Source organism: Dryobates pubescens, chromosome 10, assembly GCF_014839835.1.
Source record: "Dryobates pubescens isolate bDryPub1 chromosome 10, bDryPub1.pri, whole genome shotgun sequence".
NCBI lineage: Eukaryota > Metazoa > Chordata > Aves > Piciformes > Picidae > Dryobates > Dryobates pubescens.
The window spans coordinates 23,804,436-23,818,914 of NC_071621.1; the positions used below are offsets into that span (position 1 = coordinate 23,804,436).

The following is a 14,479-nucleotide window of genomic DNA, read 5'->3' on the forward strand; positions in this document are numbered from 1 at the left end:
AGCTCCCCATTCTCCTCCCATTTTAATAGTAAAGCTTTTATGTATCAGTTACATTCTTTGTGTTGAGTTTTTTGTGGCTGAGTTGAGATGTGGAAAAGCATTATTTAAGGGAATATAAAATAATTTGGAACTTTAAGTAAAACTGATGGGGAAAGGAATTAGGGTTGCTTGTACAGATGGGGTTAGAATGGAAATATTTAATCTACATCTAGGTATTTCTAGCATACCTCATATGATTTGGTAACCAGATCCAGCTTTTTCATGAAAAAGAGGACATTTTAGGTGTCTTATCCAATTTAGCAACCTAGTCCAGATTATTTTTCCACTTCTCACTGATTTAAACTTATTTAACTCTATTGAATTCCATGAATTTTGTGGAAGTGTAACCGCCGTACAATGAGAAAAGGCTCAGGTTAATTTAATAACTACCAATAACATTAATAAAAACATTCAGATGCTGTGTAGTCAGCCTTTTGTTTTTGTGTTGGAATTGAGTAACATCATCGAAGTCTGAGTTGTAGCAGCACACAAGGTGCATCAGGGAGAGACCTTATTTTTTTTGTGATCCTAACTGTGTAGTCTGAGATTGGAAAGGTGGTCTGGCAAGTGGGGAAGTAAGCTGAAGGAGGAAATAGGGTGAGTCTGCAGTATCTTTTGCCAAAAGGCTGAAAATGTCTCTGCTTTGCTTTACTTTCTGATTGTACTAGTGGTCTTTCTTCTCCTGGACTGTTGGCAGCAGACAGGGAAGCCTGTACTGTTAATCTGTAAACGGCTGTTGCTGAAGAGGAAACTTTTCACCAGTGGTCCTAATATAACATCACTCATCTATGCTAAAATGCATCGGGGTAGAGTTGAGGGTGGAGAGCAAAGCTTTTAAGTCTTTCCTATCTATTTGGTCTCTTTTGCGTACAACATGAGTAAGTACATCTATATGAAACTAATTTTAAAGCTATTTTCTCTCTCTGAAACAGTCTGGCACTTGTTCTGAAGCTGAACTGATGAATAAAGAAACTTCCCAGCAACTGCCCTTTGATTACTTCTAAATGTAGATTACAGCTGTTCTTTTGGGAAAGGCATATTGCTCAGCATGTTAGAAACTGACACCTTTTTCTCTCCTTTTCAGAGTATCTCCTCTACAGAAGTCTGAAATAGTAGACATGGTCAAGAAACACGTCAATGCCATAACACTTGCCATTGGGGATGGTGCCAATGATGTAGGAATGATCCAGACGGCTCACGTTGGAGTGGGGATCAGTGGCAATGAGGGCATGCAGGCAACTAATTGCTCGGATTATGCTATTGCACAGGTCAGAGGCAAAAAAGCAACTGCTGTATGCTGTTGTCAGAAATGAGCTGTGCAGTCATATAGTGCTTGATGGCTTCTAGCCTTCATGCTAGGAGCATCTCCGGTTGTTTCCTTTTCCTGACAGCTGTCTAAAACAGGTATATTGGATGATGTTGGGGATTTCTTATGAAGAATTTATATTCTTCAGGTCAAACCTTCACCTCACCTCGAAGTATCAGTTTCTTTACTGACAGCTGTGCAATGTCTTGGTTCTTCACTAATCGGGGAGAAGTACTTTCTGCGATGCTTATGTTAACATGTAGCTTGTCTCTCGGTACACTTCTTTCTTATTACTAGTAGGCATTATAACCAGGTATGTATGAGTTGGACTGGTTGGAAATTCTTATTTGGAGGGGTTTCCTTTAGGTTTCCTTTAGTTCCTCCATGGTGTATCCAAGAATTGGTCACAGTTCTGGCGAGCTGGTCAGTGTTCTCATTTTACATATGTTATTTTTTATATTATTTGGATGAGTACTCCCAAACTACCCCATCAAATTCATCACTGATTACTTCAGCTGAGGAGGAGAGTAATAAAATGTTTGTGATTTACTGAAGAAACCAAGTTGTGGAATAAAGACCTAAAAAGAAACATGAGAAAGGAAAGAGATTATGGACTTTCTCTGGATACTACTTACAGTTGAGGGAAGCAGAGATGATCCATTGTTTTCATGGTCATCTGTGAACATCAGCTGATGTTCTCTTCTAGCAGGATGTAGGCAGATTTGCTCTACAAAGTGATAGGAAATACAATTTTTGATAGTTTCAGTAGAAGGCGAAGTCTTGAAAAGGCATGGGTAATGCTGCTGTTCACACAGATAACTGTTAATTGTATTAACCATGCTGCGATGCAAAGTGGCAGTCTGCTGCTCTGTTCTGTGGTCTGATAAAGCACCCTGGCTTTTAGGTTTGAATAATTGAGACCTTTCACCAAGTGTATCTTGAAACTCCTAGGCTGTTTTATCAAGGCCATATTCTGTCATGAACAGTAACATGTTCCAAATACATAGTATTTGTAGGAACTTTCATAATCAAAGTCTGTGGTATCTTGTTATGACTTTTGCATTTTTAGCTTTATTAGACTATATATTACTTTTACTGTAAAACATAGTTGAATGCTCTTTACTTAAACTTTTTTAGATTAATTTATTACTTCCATTCTCATAAGCAAACATAAGCACTAACTTTTGTCCATAGAGGCTCCCACAGGCTAATTCCTTTTGTGTTAGTTGCAGTAATGTTAAATCCGAAGAAGTCATTCCATATTCATGTGGTGCTTCCCCGTGAACACCCTCCCACACCCCTCTGCTCCCATCTTTGCATTTAGTGTTAGAATGTGGGAGTGAGTTGCTCTGGGTTTAAATTCCAGGCAGGGAGTTACTGACAATAGCAGTGAATCTTCTTGGTTCAGTATGAAATAAAAGCTGCTCACAGCAGGGCAGGATTTTAATTTTCAAAAATTAGCAAAACACTATGGAACTGTGTGTGGGGTTTTGTGGGTTTGGTTTTGTGATTTATTTCTTTTTTTTTCCCAAATATAATTTTCTTTGGTGGTTGTATAGAAAAGCTTTGTGCTGATTAGAAAACAGAGCAAGGAGTCTCTCTTGTGAAGACGACTAATACTGTATGGTAATGCATGCTTCACAAAGTGTTCAAAAGAAAAACTCGATCTCCTTGGGGTATATTTCTTTCAGCAAAGACATATAACTCCAACTAAAGCCTTATTGTGTGTGCATGCCTTGAAGGCAGAGTATGTTCTCATTGAGTAATTGAAGACAACCACTATCATGTAGTATCTCGTGTTCAAATCATATTTCAAATGCAGTGGTGCCGGAAGTAGGCACATGTGGGAGACTAAGTCTCCATATAGGTTGGTACAGGATTCCAGGGGGAATCAAAGCACAAAGGAGACAAAAATAAAACAGCAACTTGGGTATGATACTACTCCAAATAGCTTCCACAGGTGCACGGAGCATCTATTTGAATCATCCTTTTCCCTTGAAATGGTATTGCGCTAGTGATCCGTATTTACAGGATCCCTAATCAAATGACCTGTTTAGAGAGAGAGTAGTAGAATTTTATAACCTTCTTTTCTTCAGTAAGGGGCTTTATCATCTTAATCCAGAGAGCATCTGGTGACTAGGAACTGCTTCTCTTTCTTAACTAGGAAAACTTCTTTCTTTAATGTTTGTGTTTCATTGTTCCTCTGGAAAATTTGCCTTCCATTTTGGATTAATTTTCACTCTTAACTGTGTGTCCTGTCCCTCTCCCAACGTGGCAACTTCTCATCCTTTAGTCAAGATGGAGGGTATCTTTCTAGAAGATAATCACTGTATAAAAAAGTTATGCTAGGCTTGATACAAAGATGACTAAGTTACACAAATTATTTTTCAAGTAGACTGGCCAGGTGATCATAATGTTCTCTTCTGATTTTAACATCCGTAGAACAGCAGTGTCTTAGTAGAGCCCTTTATTTGCAGGTGCTGAAGTATGCCAGTAGCTGTGCATTTCTATTATTTCAGTGAGCAGCATAAAAATAAATTTAATTCCTTGCCATGTCTTAATGGGATTCTTCACCAGTTTGAACAGACTCCAAACTGCATTACTTCAGTTACTAACATCCTCTTTGCTGGTCTAAGCAATGCGCTCATTTTAATGAGTACAAGACCAGAGAGCAGCTGAGGGAGCTGGGATTGTTTAGCCTGGAGAAGAGGAGGCTCAGGGGAGACCCTATTGCTGTCTACCTGAAGGGAGGTTGTAGCTAGGCAGGGGTTGGTCTCTTCTCCCAGGCAACCAGCACCAGAACAAGAGGACACAGTCTCAAGCTGTGCCAGGAGAAGTTTAGGCTCGAGATGAGGAGAAAGTTCTTCACAGAGAGTTGTTAGCCATCGGAGTGGGCTGCCCAGAGAGGCACTTGGTGCCATGGTTTAGTAGTCATGAGTTCTTAGGTGATAGGTTGGACTTGATGATCTTTGAGGTCTCTTCCAGCCTTATTGATTCTGTGATAATGGTAGGTTTTTTCCTTCCACTGAGCCCCAGAGAAGACTGCATCCAAGATGGACACTTGTTAGACTCAGCAGAGAGAAGTTTTTATCATGTCTGTTCTCTACGAAAGTTTGGAGTGACTTGCTGAGATATAGAGGCAAGTTTCTTATCACTACTTATGTATTTTGCTAATGAATTTTGATGAGAAGTCGTAGCTGTGAAGCATCAGGTGTCTAGTGAGTCAGCTGCTCCCCATGAGTGTCCCACTTTCAGTCCTGGCTGAAGTTGGGCAAAGACTGAACTGTGAAGCTTGATTCACTTTTATTTTCTCTCCTTTCTTGCAGGCATACCCTAACAAATCTGAGTTACTGATGCGTGGGAGAGAGACTGTTCTTACAGGAGTTGTGGTTCAGTGATTTCAGTGCTAGAAATCATGGGAGTGGCGTTATCTCATGACAGTCCTAATTATTACTGCAGCTTACAATTTCAAATCAGCCTTGGTTAAAATAAATGGTCTAGAATTTAAATTTAGGAGGTCAAGCTGTCCTATCAAATCACTTTGTAGAAAAGGAAGCAAAGCCAATAATGGTCTCGCCTTAGTGTCCAAGAACCTTTCAGGTACACACATGTTGAACAGTAAATCTGGTCACCAGTTTGAGCTGTCTGTAACTGAACAAAAGAGGAATGCTGCAAGTCATAAAGTTTACTGACAGTGCCAAGATTAGAAAATTACCCAAGTCCATTTTCAAGACTGTGGAATTGAGAAGCTGAGTTTGAGCTGTACCTGCAGTTCAAATTAGTGTTGAAAGGTATCAGTTTTTACAAGATTCATTTACTTGCTCTTTTTGGCAAACGCTCCTTTCTTTAGTCAATAGTTTAGGTTCTTTGTGTAACACAAAATTGCATACTTTTTGTGGGCTGAAAATGCTCATGTATGATTTCTTCTTATATAATCTATGCATGTCTGTTTTTTTCACCCTGTGTTCCTCATCTGGTGCATTTTATTTCAACTTAAGAGAGTTCAAAATTACTTGACTTCTTATTTAACACAGGGAAAAGAGGTTCTGAGCCCTGTAAGCCCTTGCATAGAGGAATCTTCTTTGAGCACAAAATGAAAGTTCACATTTACATTCAATCCACAAGGCTATTTAATGTTGACCTCACTTGATTTTTCTACCAGGATAGTAATACACTAATTGAAGACTTCTTCCTATTTGAAGCCAGTGAAGACCACTTAAAAGGATTCAGATGTTTTACTACCAAAAAATACTTTTCTTGTAAATACTTTGTGTTGCTTTTTTACATGTATGTACTGCTAAGCTATTTAAATATTGTGCTTGAAGAACAGCATTCACGAGTTATCTGAGGGTTGTTTTTTCCTGAGGACAGGGCTTTGCTTAACCAATTTAATTTTTTTTTCTTTAAATAGTTCTTCATATGTATGAAAACTTTTTTTTTGGTCTCTTTCAGTTTTCCTACCTGGAGAAGCTGTTGTTGGTCCATGGAGCTTGGAGCTACAATCGAGTTACGAAGTGCATACTATATTGCTTCTACAAGAACGTAGTTTTGTATATTATTGAGGTAAGAGTAACTAAATGGATGGGTCTTATTGGTGCTTACTCCTTAAATCATCTCTTATAAAAGGAAAAACTTACCCAAATGGATTGAGCTAAGACGACTGACACTTTATTTCTGTGTTAACAGCTGTTCCCTTTCTCAGATTGAGTTTGTTCGCTTGAGTCTTGTAATGTTTGCAAAAGGAAAACCGAAGGTTTCAGTACAGTGAAGCCTTGGATATGATGTGTCAGGGACAAAGTTCATTCCTTCTGTGCAAATGTTCTTATCGAAAGCTTCTTTGCATTCATGGAAACATTTCAAGTAGAGCTTATTTTAACCCCCCCCAAACAACTTCTGTAAATATTAAGTCAGTAGAATTGGGAAGAACTTTATAGGCAAATACTAAACTAGGCAAAAACTACAGCTGTTTCTTCCAAATTATAAAGACCATAACTTAGCTGGAACTGAAATTTGTTTGCCTTCTCTTTTGGAAAGAGAGGACATAAATTTGCCTTACCATGACAGTGAAATAATAAACTCAAGTCAGGCTAATATTAATAATATTTGAAATGCACTGAAATACCAGTCTGCTCAAAGAATGTGAGGTCAGATGATGTCCTCACTGTATTAGTCTCTGTCCTGAGGCAAATGAGCTTTTCTGTCTCCTGATGTCCATGGTTAAGAGTGGGAGTCAGTGTCCATTTGAGCACTGGGCAATATGTGATGAGCTTCAGCCCTGTGCCTCAGTGACCCTTTTGTGCTCAGGCTGCACTGAATTTGTAAGCAAGGTTAAGGCTTAATGGAGGTGTAGTGACAGGAGAATCTTGTAAGTCTGCAGCAACAAGAACAACTCAATTTGTTTTTAATTGCCCCGATGTTTGCTTTACTAGTAGCCTTATAGTATGTCCCTTGCAAAACTGTCTAAAACTAGCCAAATTACCTGTGAAGAAAATAGACACTAATTTTGGTAGTGTAGGAATGTGGAAGAGAGAAAGAAGAGATCTCTAATTCCCTTCTTAGCTTTACACAGGGAGAACTGACTTGTTTTGTATTTCTGCTCTGAGGCTTGGGACCAGTGATCAGTTTATGATATAGAGTGATGCTCATGAAAGATGAGCTCCACAAGGGAAAAATTCCTTCAACTTGAGAGAATGGTAGTTGACTGCCCAGCACTCCTGTTCTGTTCCTTGTGCATATGGTATGCTCCTGATTGTTTCCCAATGCTCTGGACAAGTTTAATGTTTACCTGTACTTCCTGCTTGATTGTGTAGTGTATGGGGAATAGTCTTTTAACATTGTAATGAAACAGGGATTTGAACTTGAACTACTTTCTTAGTTAATCTTCTGAAAGATTGTAGTGAGTAAATATTTATAGAGTTGAATCAAAGAGCATGTTGGTGAATATACCTTTGTTACTGTATCTGTGTTATTTCAATAGATCTTTAACACCTGAGGAATAACTACAGTACGCTGTATGTAGATGAGTCTTGCAGCAGTGAAGCACTGGGGCTCATCCTAACTTTGATGCCTTCATACTTTCCAAATATCAGAGAGAAATAAGACACAGTACTCAGCAGATAGAACATCCAGATACAACTTGCAGAAGTACACTATAAGTTTAAATTTAACTAAATAACGACTTAGAAGAACCTATTGCTGTCTCCTTTCCTAGCACCCTAACACTGGCATTTTAATACCCCTAATACATGTTTAAGTTTATCTTGATACCAGTCACTCTTATACCAGGAGGATCCAAACTGTGGCATCTGTAAGAGATTAGATTTCATCAGCTCTTCTTCAATTTCTGGGAGAAGCGTTAACCAAAATACAGAATTGGAAATTTGGTGGGACGTGTGTTCAGGTGCCTGGCACCAGGGGCTTTTCTCCTGGGAACTACTGTTAAGCTGGTACTTACCTTCCTGCAATGGCTGATTCCTTGTGAAGAGCCAGGGGCCCCATGAACTGTTTTCAGCTGCTTTGACAATGATGAAAATGGGCGCTCACATGGGGGAACTTTCATGCGGCTAGAGAGGTAATAAAGCAGAAAGCAGGCCCTGTAGTCTAGTGATTGCAGGGAAAATAGAGAACAGAGTGTATTTTTCCTCTCCCTTGATTAGACCCTCCTTTTTTTCCCCCCTTAAGAAGTTAGTCATTGAAGTGATAAAGGTCAATGAATTCTGAGAAGATTTTGGTTAGGCTCAACAGCCACAAACTCAATGTTGCTCTGACCTGATGTCTCTTTACTTCTGTGTTTCTTCATCATTATCCTCCTGCCATTTTGTTAAATAGAATAGAATAGAAGTAGAATAAACCAGGTTGGAAGAGACCTTCAAGATCATCGTGTCCAACCCACCAACCAATCCAACCCACCTAAACAACTAAACCATGGCACCAAGCACCCCATCAAGTCTCCTCCTCAACACCTCCAAAAATTCCCCACCTTGATCTTCTGAAAGTACAAAACTCAGTGAAATATATATCAAAACCAGAAAGAGTATTAGGTCTTGGAAATTTAAGTTCTTTCTGTGTGATTCTTACCTTGGTTCTTGAGCCATTGCATTTCACTGCTGCCAGGGCGCTTTGGGGTGTAAAGTTGGGATTCCCATACTACAGGCAGAAGGGTGTAGAATCAAACCTTTCTGTATATAGAGCTGATTGATAGATGAATTGCTTCCCTACTTGAAGTGGCCCTACTGGGGCTGTCCTCACCCAGTCCTTTTTTCTGTGTGTAGAAAGCTATCAAGATGGCTGCAGGGATGCAATTCCAATACTAAGACTGCTTTTTTGTATCCATTCCATGTACTTTCCATGTCTGTTACTGAGGAAAGTAAATCATTCAGCATCATCCTGAAGCAGGTAGTCAGTGATAGGGTTTTGGCTTCTAAAAATTTGACAAGTACTTGGGCATCATTACAAAACACCATCTCATCCAATTATTTATGTAGCTGATTTTAAACTGAGTAGCAAAACAAAAGATCTGTTTCACATCTGTTGAGCAGATATATTTCACTGGAGATCACATAAAGTTGTCTTGATGACACCAGAGCTTTGAAATATAGCTGATTTCAAATGTAAAAGAATACAGGAATGTTGCTTTCATGTCATGCTTCGAGAAGTAGAAACACAGTAAGATCAAAGGCAGTATCAGAAATATCAGGTAAGTGTTCAAGGCATTTGGGAGTGGTTCTGTGGAAACAGTAGCATGGAAGATCACTTTCAGGTCAACAGTGTGCAGGAAAAATGTGCTCAGTACTTCACTAGAACATGTTGCATATCTGAAACATATTGAATGTGAAGTGCTCTTCCATTACATATTGCAAAATGAGTGGGGTGGTGGGGAAATAGATGGTCCCTGTGTCAAGGTCTGGCTGTGTAGGGCCATGACCGAGAAGTGATTGGCAAGTAGGAAGGGGAGAGTATAGTTTACATACCCTGACACTTCATCATGTTCTGCCCTAAGAATGCAGAGATAATTTGTAAGCCCACTTTGGAAAGAGTGTCTTTATGGAGGCTGAGGGGGAGTCTTACATGTGAGCAGTGTTAAACAAATGAGAAAAGTGAACTGAAGAGCAAAACACTAAGATCCTAGTTTCTCTTTTAGAGCTGCATTTTCAAGTCTTAAAAGCTCTGTTACACAGTACCTAAATAAGTGCTTCTAAATAAGTGGTGATTTATTGGACTCCAGCAAGGTCTGGCAATGAGAGCTGTGAAGTGCTCCACACGCTCTTAGTGGTTGCCACTTCAGACTAGATGATAGCACAAGCTGTGAAAGAACAAAAGAAATGTTGCTGCAGGAGATCTTTCCAGGTTTTCCTGTTTTCATGCTCTCCTGTCAAACACAACAGGTATTTTTAAAAATAAAGAAAACAGACAAGGTAATTTTGGTCCTGTTATCCACAAATGGCATGCCCAATTGAGTGTGTCTGGTGTGATACTAAAAAATATACAGCTCTAATGCTTCTGTGCTCTTATCCCTGATTTATGTAATCTTTTACCTATATCCCTGTACTTTCTGTTTCCAATTGACTTAGCAGCTCTAAGGGTACAGCCAGGCACTAGACAACCTTAAGCACGAGAATTTTTGCAATGAATTCAGGCCTGAAGTGCAGTAACTGTTGTCATAAAAAGCAACTTTGTTAAAATAGGAGAGCAGTATTTCCCCCCAGTGTTAAATAAAAAGAACATCTGGTTGTAAAATTTTCTAATAAGGATAACGGTACAGGCAGCTAGCTGTCTTGTCATGCTTATATATTCAAATTATTCAGTGGCCTGTTCAAATACTTCAAATGCTAGTAGTAGGTATTTAACAGTCATTGCTTCCACGTGCATCTACTCAGTTGGTGTGGTAAGCTTATAGCAATGCTATATTTTGATGAAGCAAAGTAGGAATGTGTGTGATTGCCATTTTATGTAGCTTGGAAATCGGGCTTCTTGAAATCTCTGGTGCATGTATATCCTTGTGCATGTGGCTTAGCTGTAGATATTTGCTTTCAGGTAGACAAAAAGTGGAATTCAGTGTCCTTAGGATTGGTATGGGTTATAACCTCAGGTGCGTGAGAGAAACCCACGTGGTGTCCATGTAGATGGCCTTTTTGGATGCCCTGGGGTCATGGAGAGCTGTATGAGAGCAGCATGGGACTGGCAAGTGTGCTACAGGCCCTTTACCTTTCTGCAGCAGCAGGATTATTACTGAGGTCTTTGAGGTGTCAAGGTAACTGAATCTATCCAGAATGTGAAGGAATTATTTGGGGTTTTTAATTGTTGTTCTTGTTCCTTTGGTTTGGAAACATGTAAAAAGGAAAGAATCCAAGCCCCTCAGCTTGGGAATTGTTAATGGGTTCAAAAAGTGTAGAATATTTATGGAAGTTACAGTGCAGAACTTGCAGACCTGGAAAGCACAGTATTAGATACAGTGTGAGGAGCAAAGCATGTGAGACTCAGCCCTGTTTCTTGGTTTTATTTGTTTTATTTGTAGAAAAGCAGGTCTTAACGTGTGTGCTTATTGTTCTGTTTCTCATCAGCCTCGTACACAGGTTTAGCATGCAGAAGTAGATCTAGGGCAGAACAGAACATTATCCCCTTCCTGCACAAGAAAAAATGCGAATCGTAGACTCCAACTGAAGAAAACTTAAAGAAAACAGATCCTGCGAGTAGCCTGCCAAATTTTTTGGAATATCATAAAATACAGTTGGCCAAGCTAAGCCAAAATTGTCCAGATAGTGCTTTGCTTTTTGTTCTTAAAAATACAGTCTAGTCCTTTCTGAGCTGATTTGCAGTGCCTGGTTTATATTGCTACCACTGACAATTTGTTCCGTATTTCAACCCTTCTGTTGTCTGAAGACGTTCAGAATTGCATATAGGCTGGTCTCACCAATTTCAGTACATAGAATACATAGAATAAACCAGGTTGGAAGAGACCTTCAAGATCATCACGTCCAACCCATCAACCAATCCAACACCACCCAAACAACTAACACACGGCACCAAGCACCCCATCAAGTCTTCTCCTGAAAACCTCCAGTGGTGGCGACTCCACCACCTCCCCAGGCAGCCCATTCCAATGGGCAATCACTCTTTCTGTATAGAACTTTTTCCTAACATCTAGCCTGAACCTCCCCTGGCACAGCCTGAGACTGTGTCCTCTTGTTCTGGTACTGCTTGCCTGGGAGAAGAGACCAACATCCGTCTGTCTACAACCTCCCTTAAGGTAGTTGTAGAGAGTAATAAGGTCACCCCTGAGTCTCCTCTTCTCCAGGCTAAGCAACCCCAGCTCCCTCAGCCTCTCCTCGTAGGGCTTATGTTCCAAACCCCTCACCAACTTTGTTGCTCTTCTCTGGACTCGTTCCAGCAAGTCAACTTTTGGATAGTTTTTAAGGAATTCCACACAAAGATAAAGGCATGTTCATTTTCCTTCCTTTCTTAGTGCTATGCACTGCACAGTGAATCATTAGAGAGCAATCCATTGTCACTGAAAACCAAATTGACTCAGCTGCTAAATGACCAGGTTTGACTTTTTTTACAACCCTTTTCAGAAGGGGTGGAATACGTACCAGCATAGTTCTGACTTTTTATGATCACAGCTTTGATTAGACCCTGCAACCACCACAGCTTGGTTTTCGGCATTCCAAGCACTATAAATCATAAATCAGGTTCCTAATCAGGTTTCTTAGCGTGGTCTCCAAGTCGTTGTGGGAAACAACTATCAGATTCAATACGTGCTGCTACAGACTACTTCAAGGAGACATCAACTGTGATATATTATTTGGCCTGGGTCAATTCTTTGTGCATATTTGTATATGCAAGGAGTATAGAACAAGCACACTCATTTTAAATTTTTTTATTTTCCTCTGTAAAATCTATGCTTAATTTGATGTTGAAAGATACTAATTTCACATTTGGAGTAATTAAAGCAATAATAATGCTGCTCTGTAAATGTGACACATGAGCTTTTTCCTGAGCATAGGCCTTCAAAGCCAGAATCCTGTGACAGTGAATGTTTCTTTTCAGTTTGTCACCAGTGAAAATACAAGTTGATGTTTAGAAGGGAGATGACCTAATTTGAAGAAAGTTTTAAGGAGGAAGCTAAACCTGTAGCATGAAAGGTAGGAAAATCCCAACTTAGGGTTTTTTTCCATCAAACAAAACCAGCTTAGAAATTGAAGGATTTATCCTTCTTGAGTTCACACCCCCCCCTGGTTTTTTTCCAAAACACAGAAGTTTTCATATCAAATGGAAGCCTTCTTATGGCTTTGGATACTGACTTGAAAAATGTTGGCTGTTCTGCTTCAGTAATATTGGATAACTCCTCGTCTTAATAAAACTCAAGGGGAATGGATTCTACTTTCCTATCCACCTAGGCCAATTCAGTGCATATGGCATTACTTGTGGGTTCAGAGAAGGCCAAATTTCAAATTTCTATCAATGTTAAAAATGTGCAAATAAACCTTATCAGGGAGTAATTTGTTCTTAGCACGTTCATGCCGTATTTAGCAGAGTATGATCTACGGCACTAAAGAGAGCTTTTCTAAAATCCAACACCCTATATACATTGATGTATGTGTGGTAACACAGCTCTTCATGAGTATGTCCTTTGGCCCTGCACTGGTGTTCTTTATGTTCAGATTCTCAGATTGCATCAGTTCAGAAGGGACCCTCAACTCCGACTGCGCACAGTGAGCAGGGACACCTCCAACTAGATCTGACTCCCCATGGCCCCATCAAGTCTGATCTTGAATGTCTCCAGGGATGGGGCATTGACCACATCCCTGGGCAACCTGTTCTAGTATTTTACTACTCTGTTTGTAAAGAGCTTTTTCCTTGTGACCAACCTAAATATACCCTGCTCCAGTTTCAAACCATTGCCCCTTGTCCTATCACTATAAGCTCTTCTTAAATAGTCCTTCCCCAGCCTTCTTGTAGGTCCCCATCAGATACTGTAATGTAGCTATAAGGTCTCTGGAGCCTTTTCTTCTCCAGGCCGAACAACCCCAATGCTTTCAGCACAGGCTTTCTAGGAGAGGTGCCCCAGCCCTCAATCATCTTTGTGGTCTGTGTCCCTCTTGTGCAGGGGATCCCATAACTGGACACAGTACTCCAAGTAAGGTCTCACCAAAGCAGAGTGGCAGAATCACCTTTCTTGACCTGCTGGCCATGCTTCTTTAGATGCAGTCAAGAATGTGGTTGGCCTTCTGGGCTGCAAGTGTGCAATGGTGGTTCTTGTCCAGCTTCTTGTCCACCAGTACCCCCAAGTCCTTTACTGCAGGGCTGCTCTCAATTTCATCATGCCCCAGCCTGTATTGATACTGAGGATTATGGCTGGCCTATACCTTTGTAAGTAGACTTCATTTAACTCAGGCGTTTCTGATATATGTCAGAATAACTGAATAAGGTGCTGTGCATATTTTGCTTCTGAAGGAGTTTTTCTGTGTTGTATTTTTCTAGACCAAAGCAATGGGTTGGCATGTTGAAGGTGTGAGTATATCTTCTTTTTCACCTGTACCTCGCTGCTTTAAATAGCTATCTTCAAAATGCATTTCTACAGCAATTTATTTATTTTTGAGAAGGATAATACAAATGCTTACATATGGGGCTGTGTTTTGCCAAAAGAGGGCTTGGTGGTAGACTCTGGCCTCCTGACTGCTGGCAAATCAAAACAGTGAGCTTAGTTACCTGATTTTTTGAAGCTTTGAGGTACTCCTGTCAAAATAGCCCTATAAGCATGCATGTATTGTACCTGGATGCAGCTTGTAAGATTTTAGTCTTTCATGGGAGAGAAGCAGAATCACTTAGCTTTTTAGGTAGTGCCAGGGTTTGGAATGCTGCAGATGAGGTGCATTTTCAATTCACAAGTTGAGTTTGTGGAATTTCAAAGTTCTGTAACTCTTTATTTAAGCTAAAGATATTCTGAAATTCAGGTCATAGCCCACTTTTGGGCAGGTGTGGCGGCTTGCCTGTGAGCAGTCCTGCTAAAATCACCCAATAGTAACTATATTTTCTACTTTCCTGTCAGCTCTTTGGAATAGAACAAATTTATTTGTTCTAAGCCATGTGCTTAGTGTTTGTTGTTGTGTGCTTGTGAACAAAAAGCATACTGGT

At 40.0% G+C, this 14,479-nt stretch overlaps 1 protein-coding gene across 1 annotated transcript in view; it reads left to right on the forward strand.

Annotated features, from left to right (window-relative positions):
* The window catches only part of ATP8A2 (ATPase phospholipid transporting 8A2), a 336,577-nt gene that overhangs the window by 183,470 nt on the left and 138,628 nt on the right, over positions 1-14,479 (forward strand). Inside the window, exons 26-27 of the mRNA XM_054164622.1 lie at positions 1,124-1,307; positions 5,798-5,908. Of these exons, the coding sequence (XP_054020597.1) occupies positions 1,124-1,307; positions 5,798-5,908 (295 nt within the window). The remainder of the gene's footprint in view (positions 1-1,123; positions 1,308-5,797; positions 5,909-14,479) is intronic.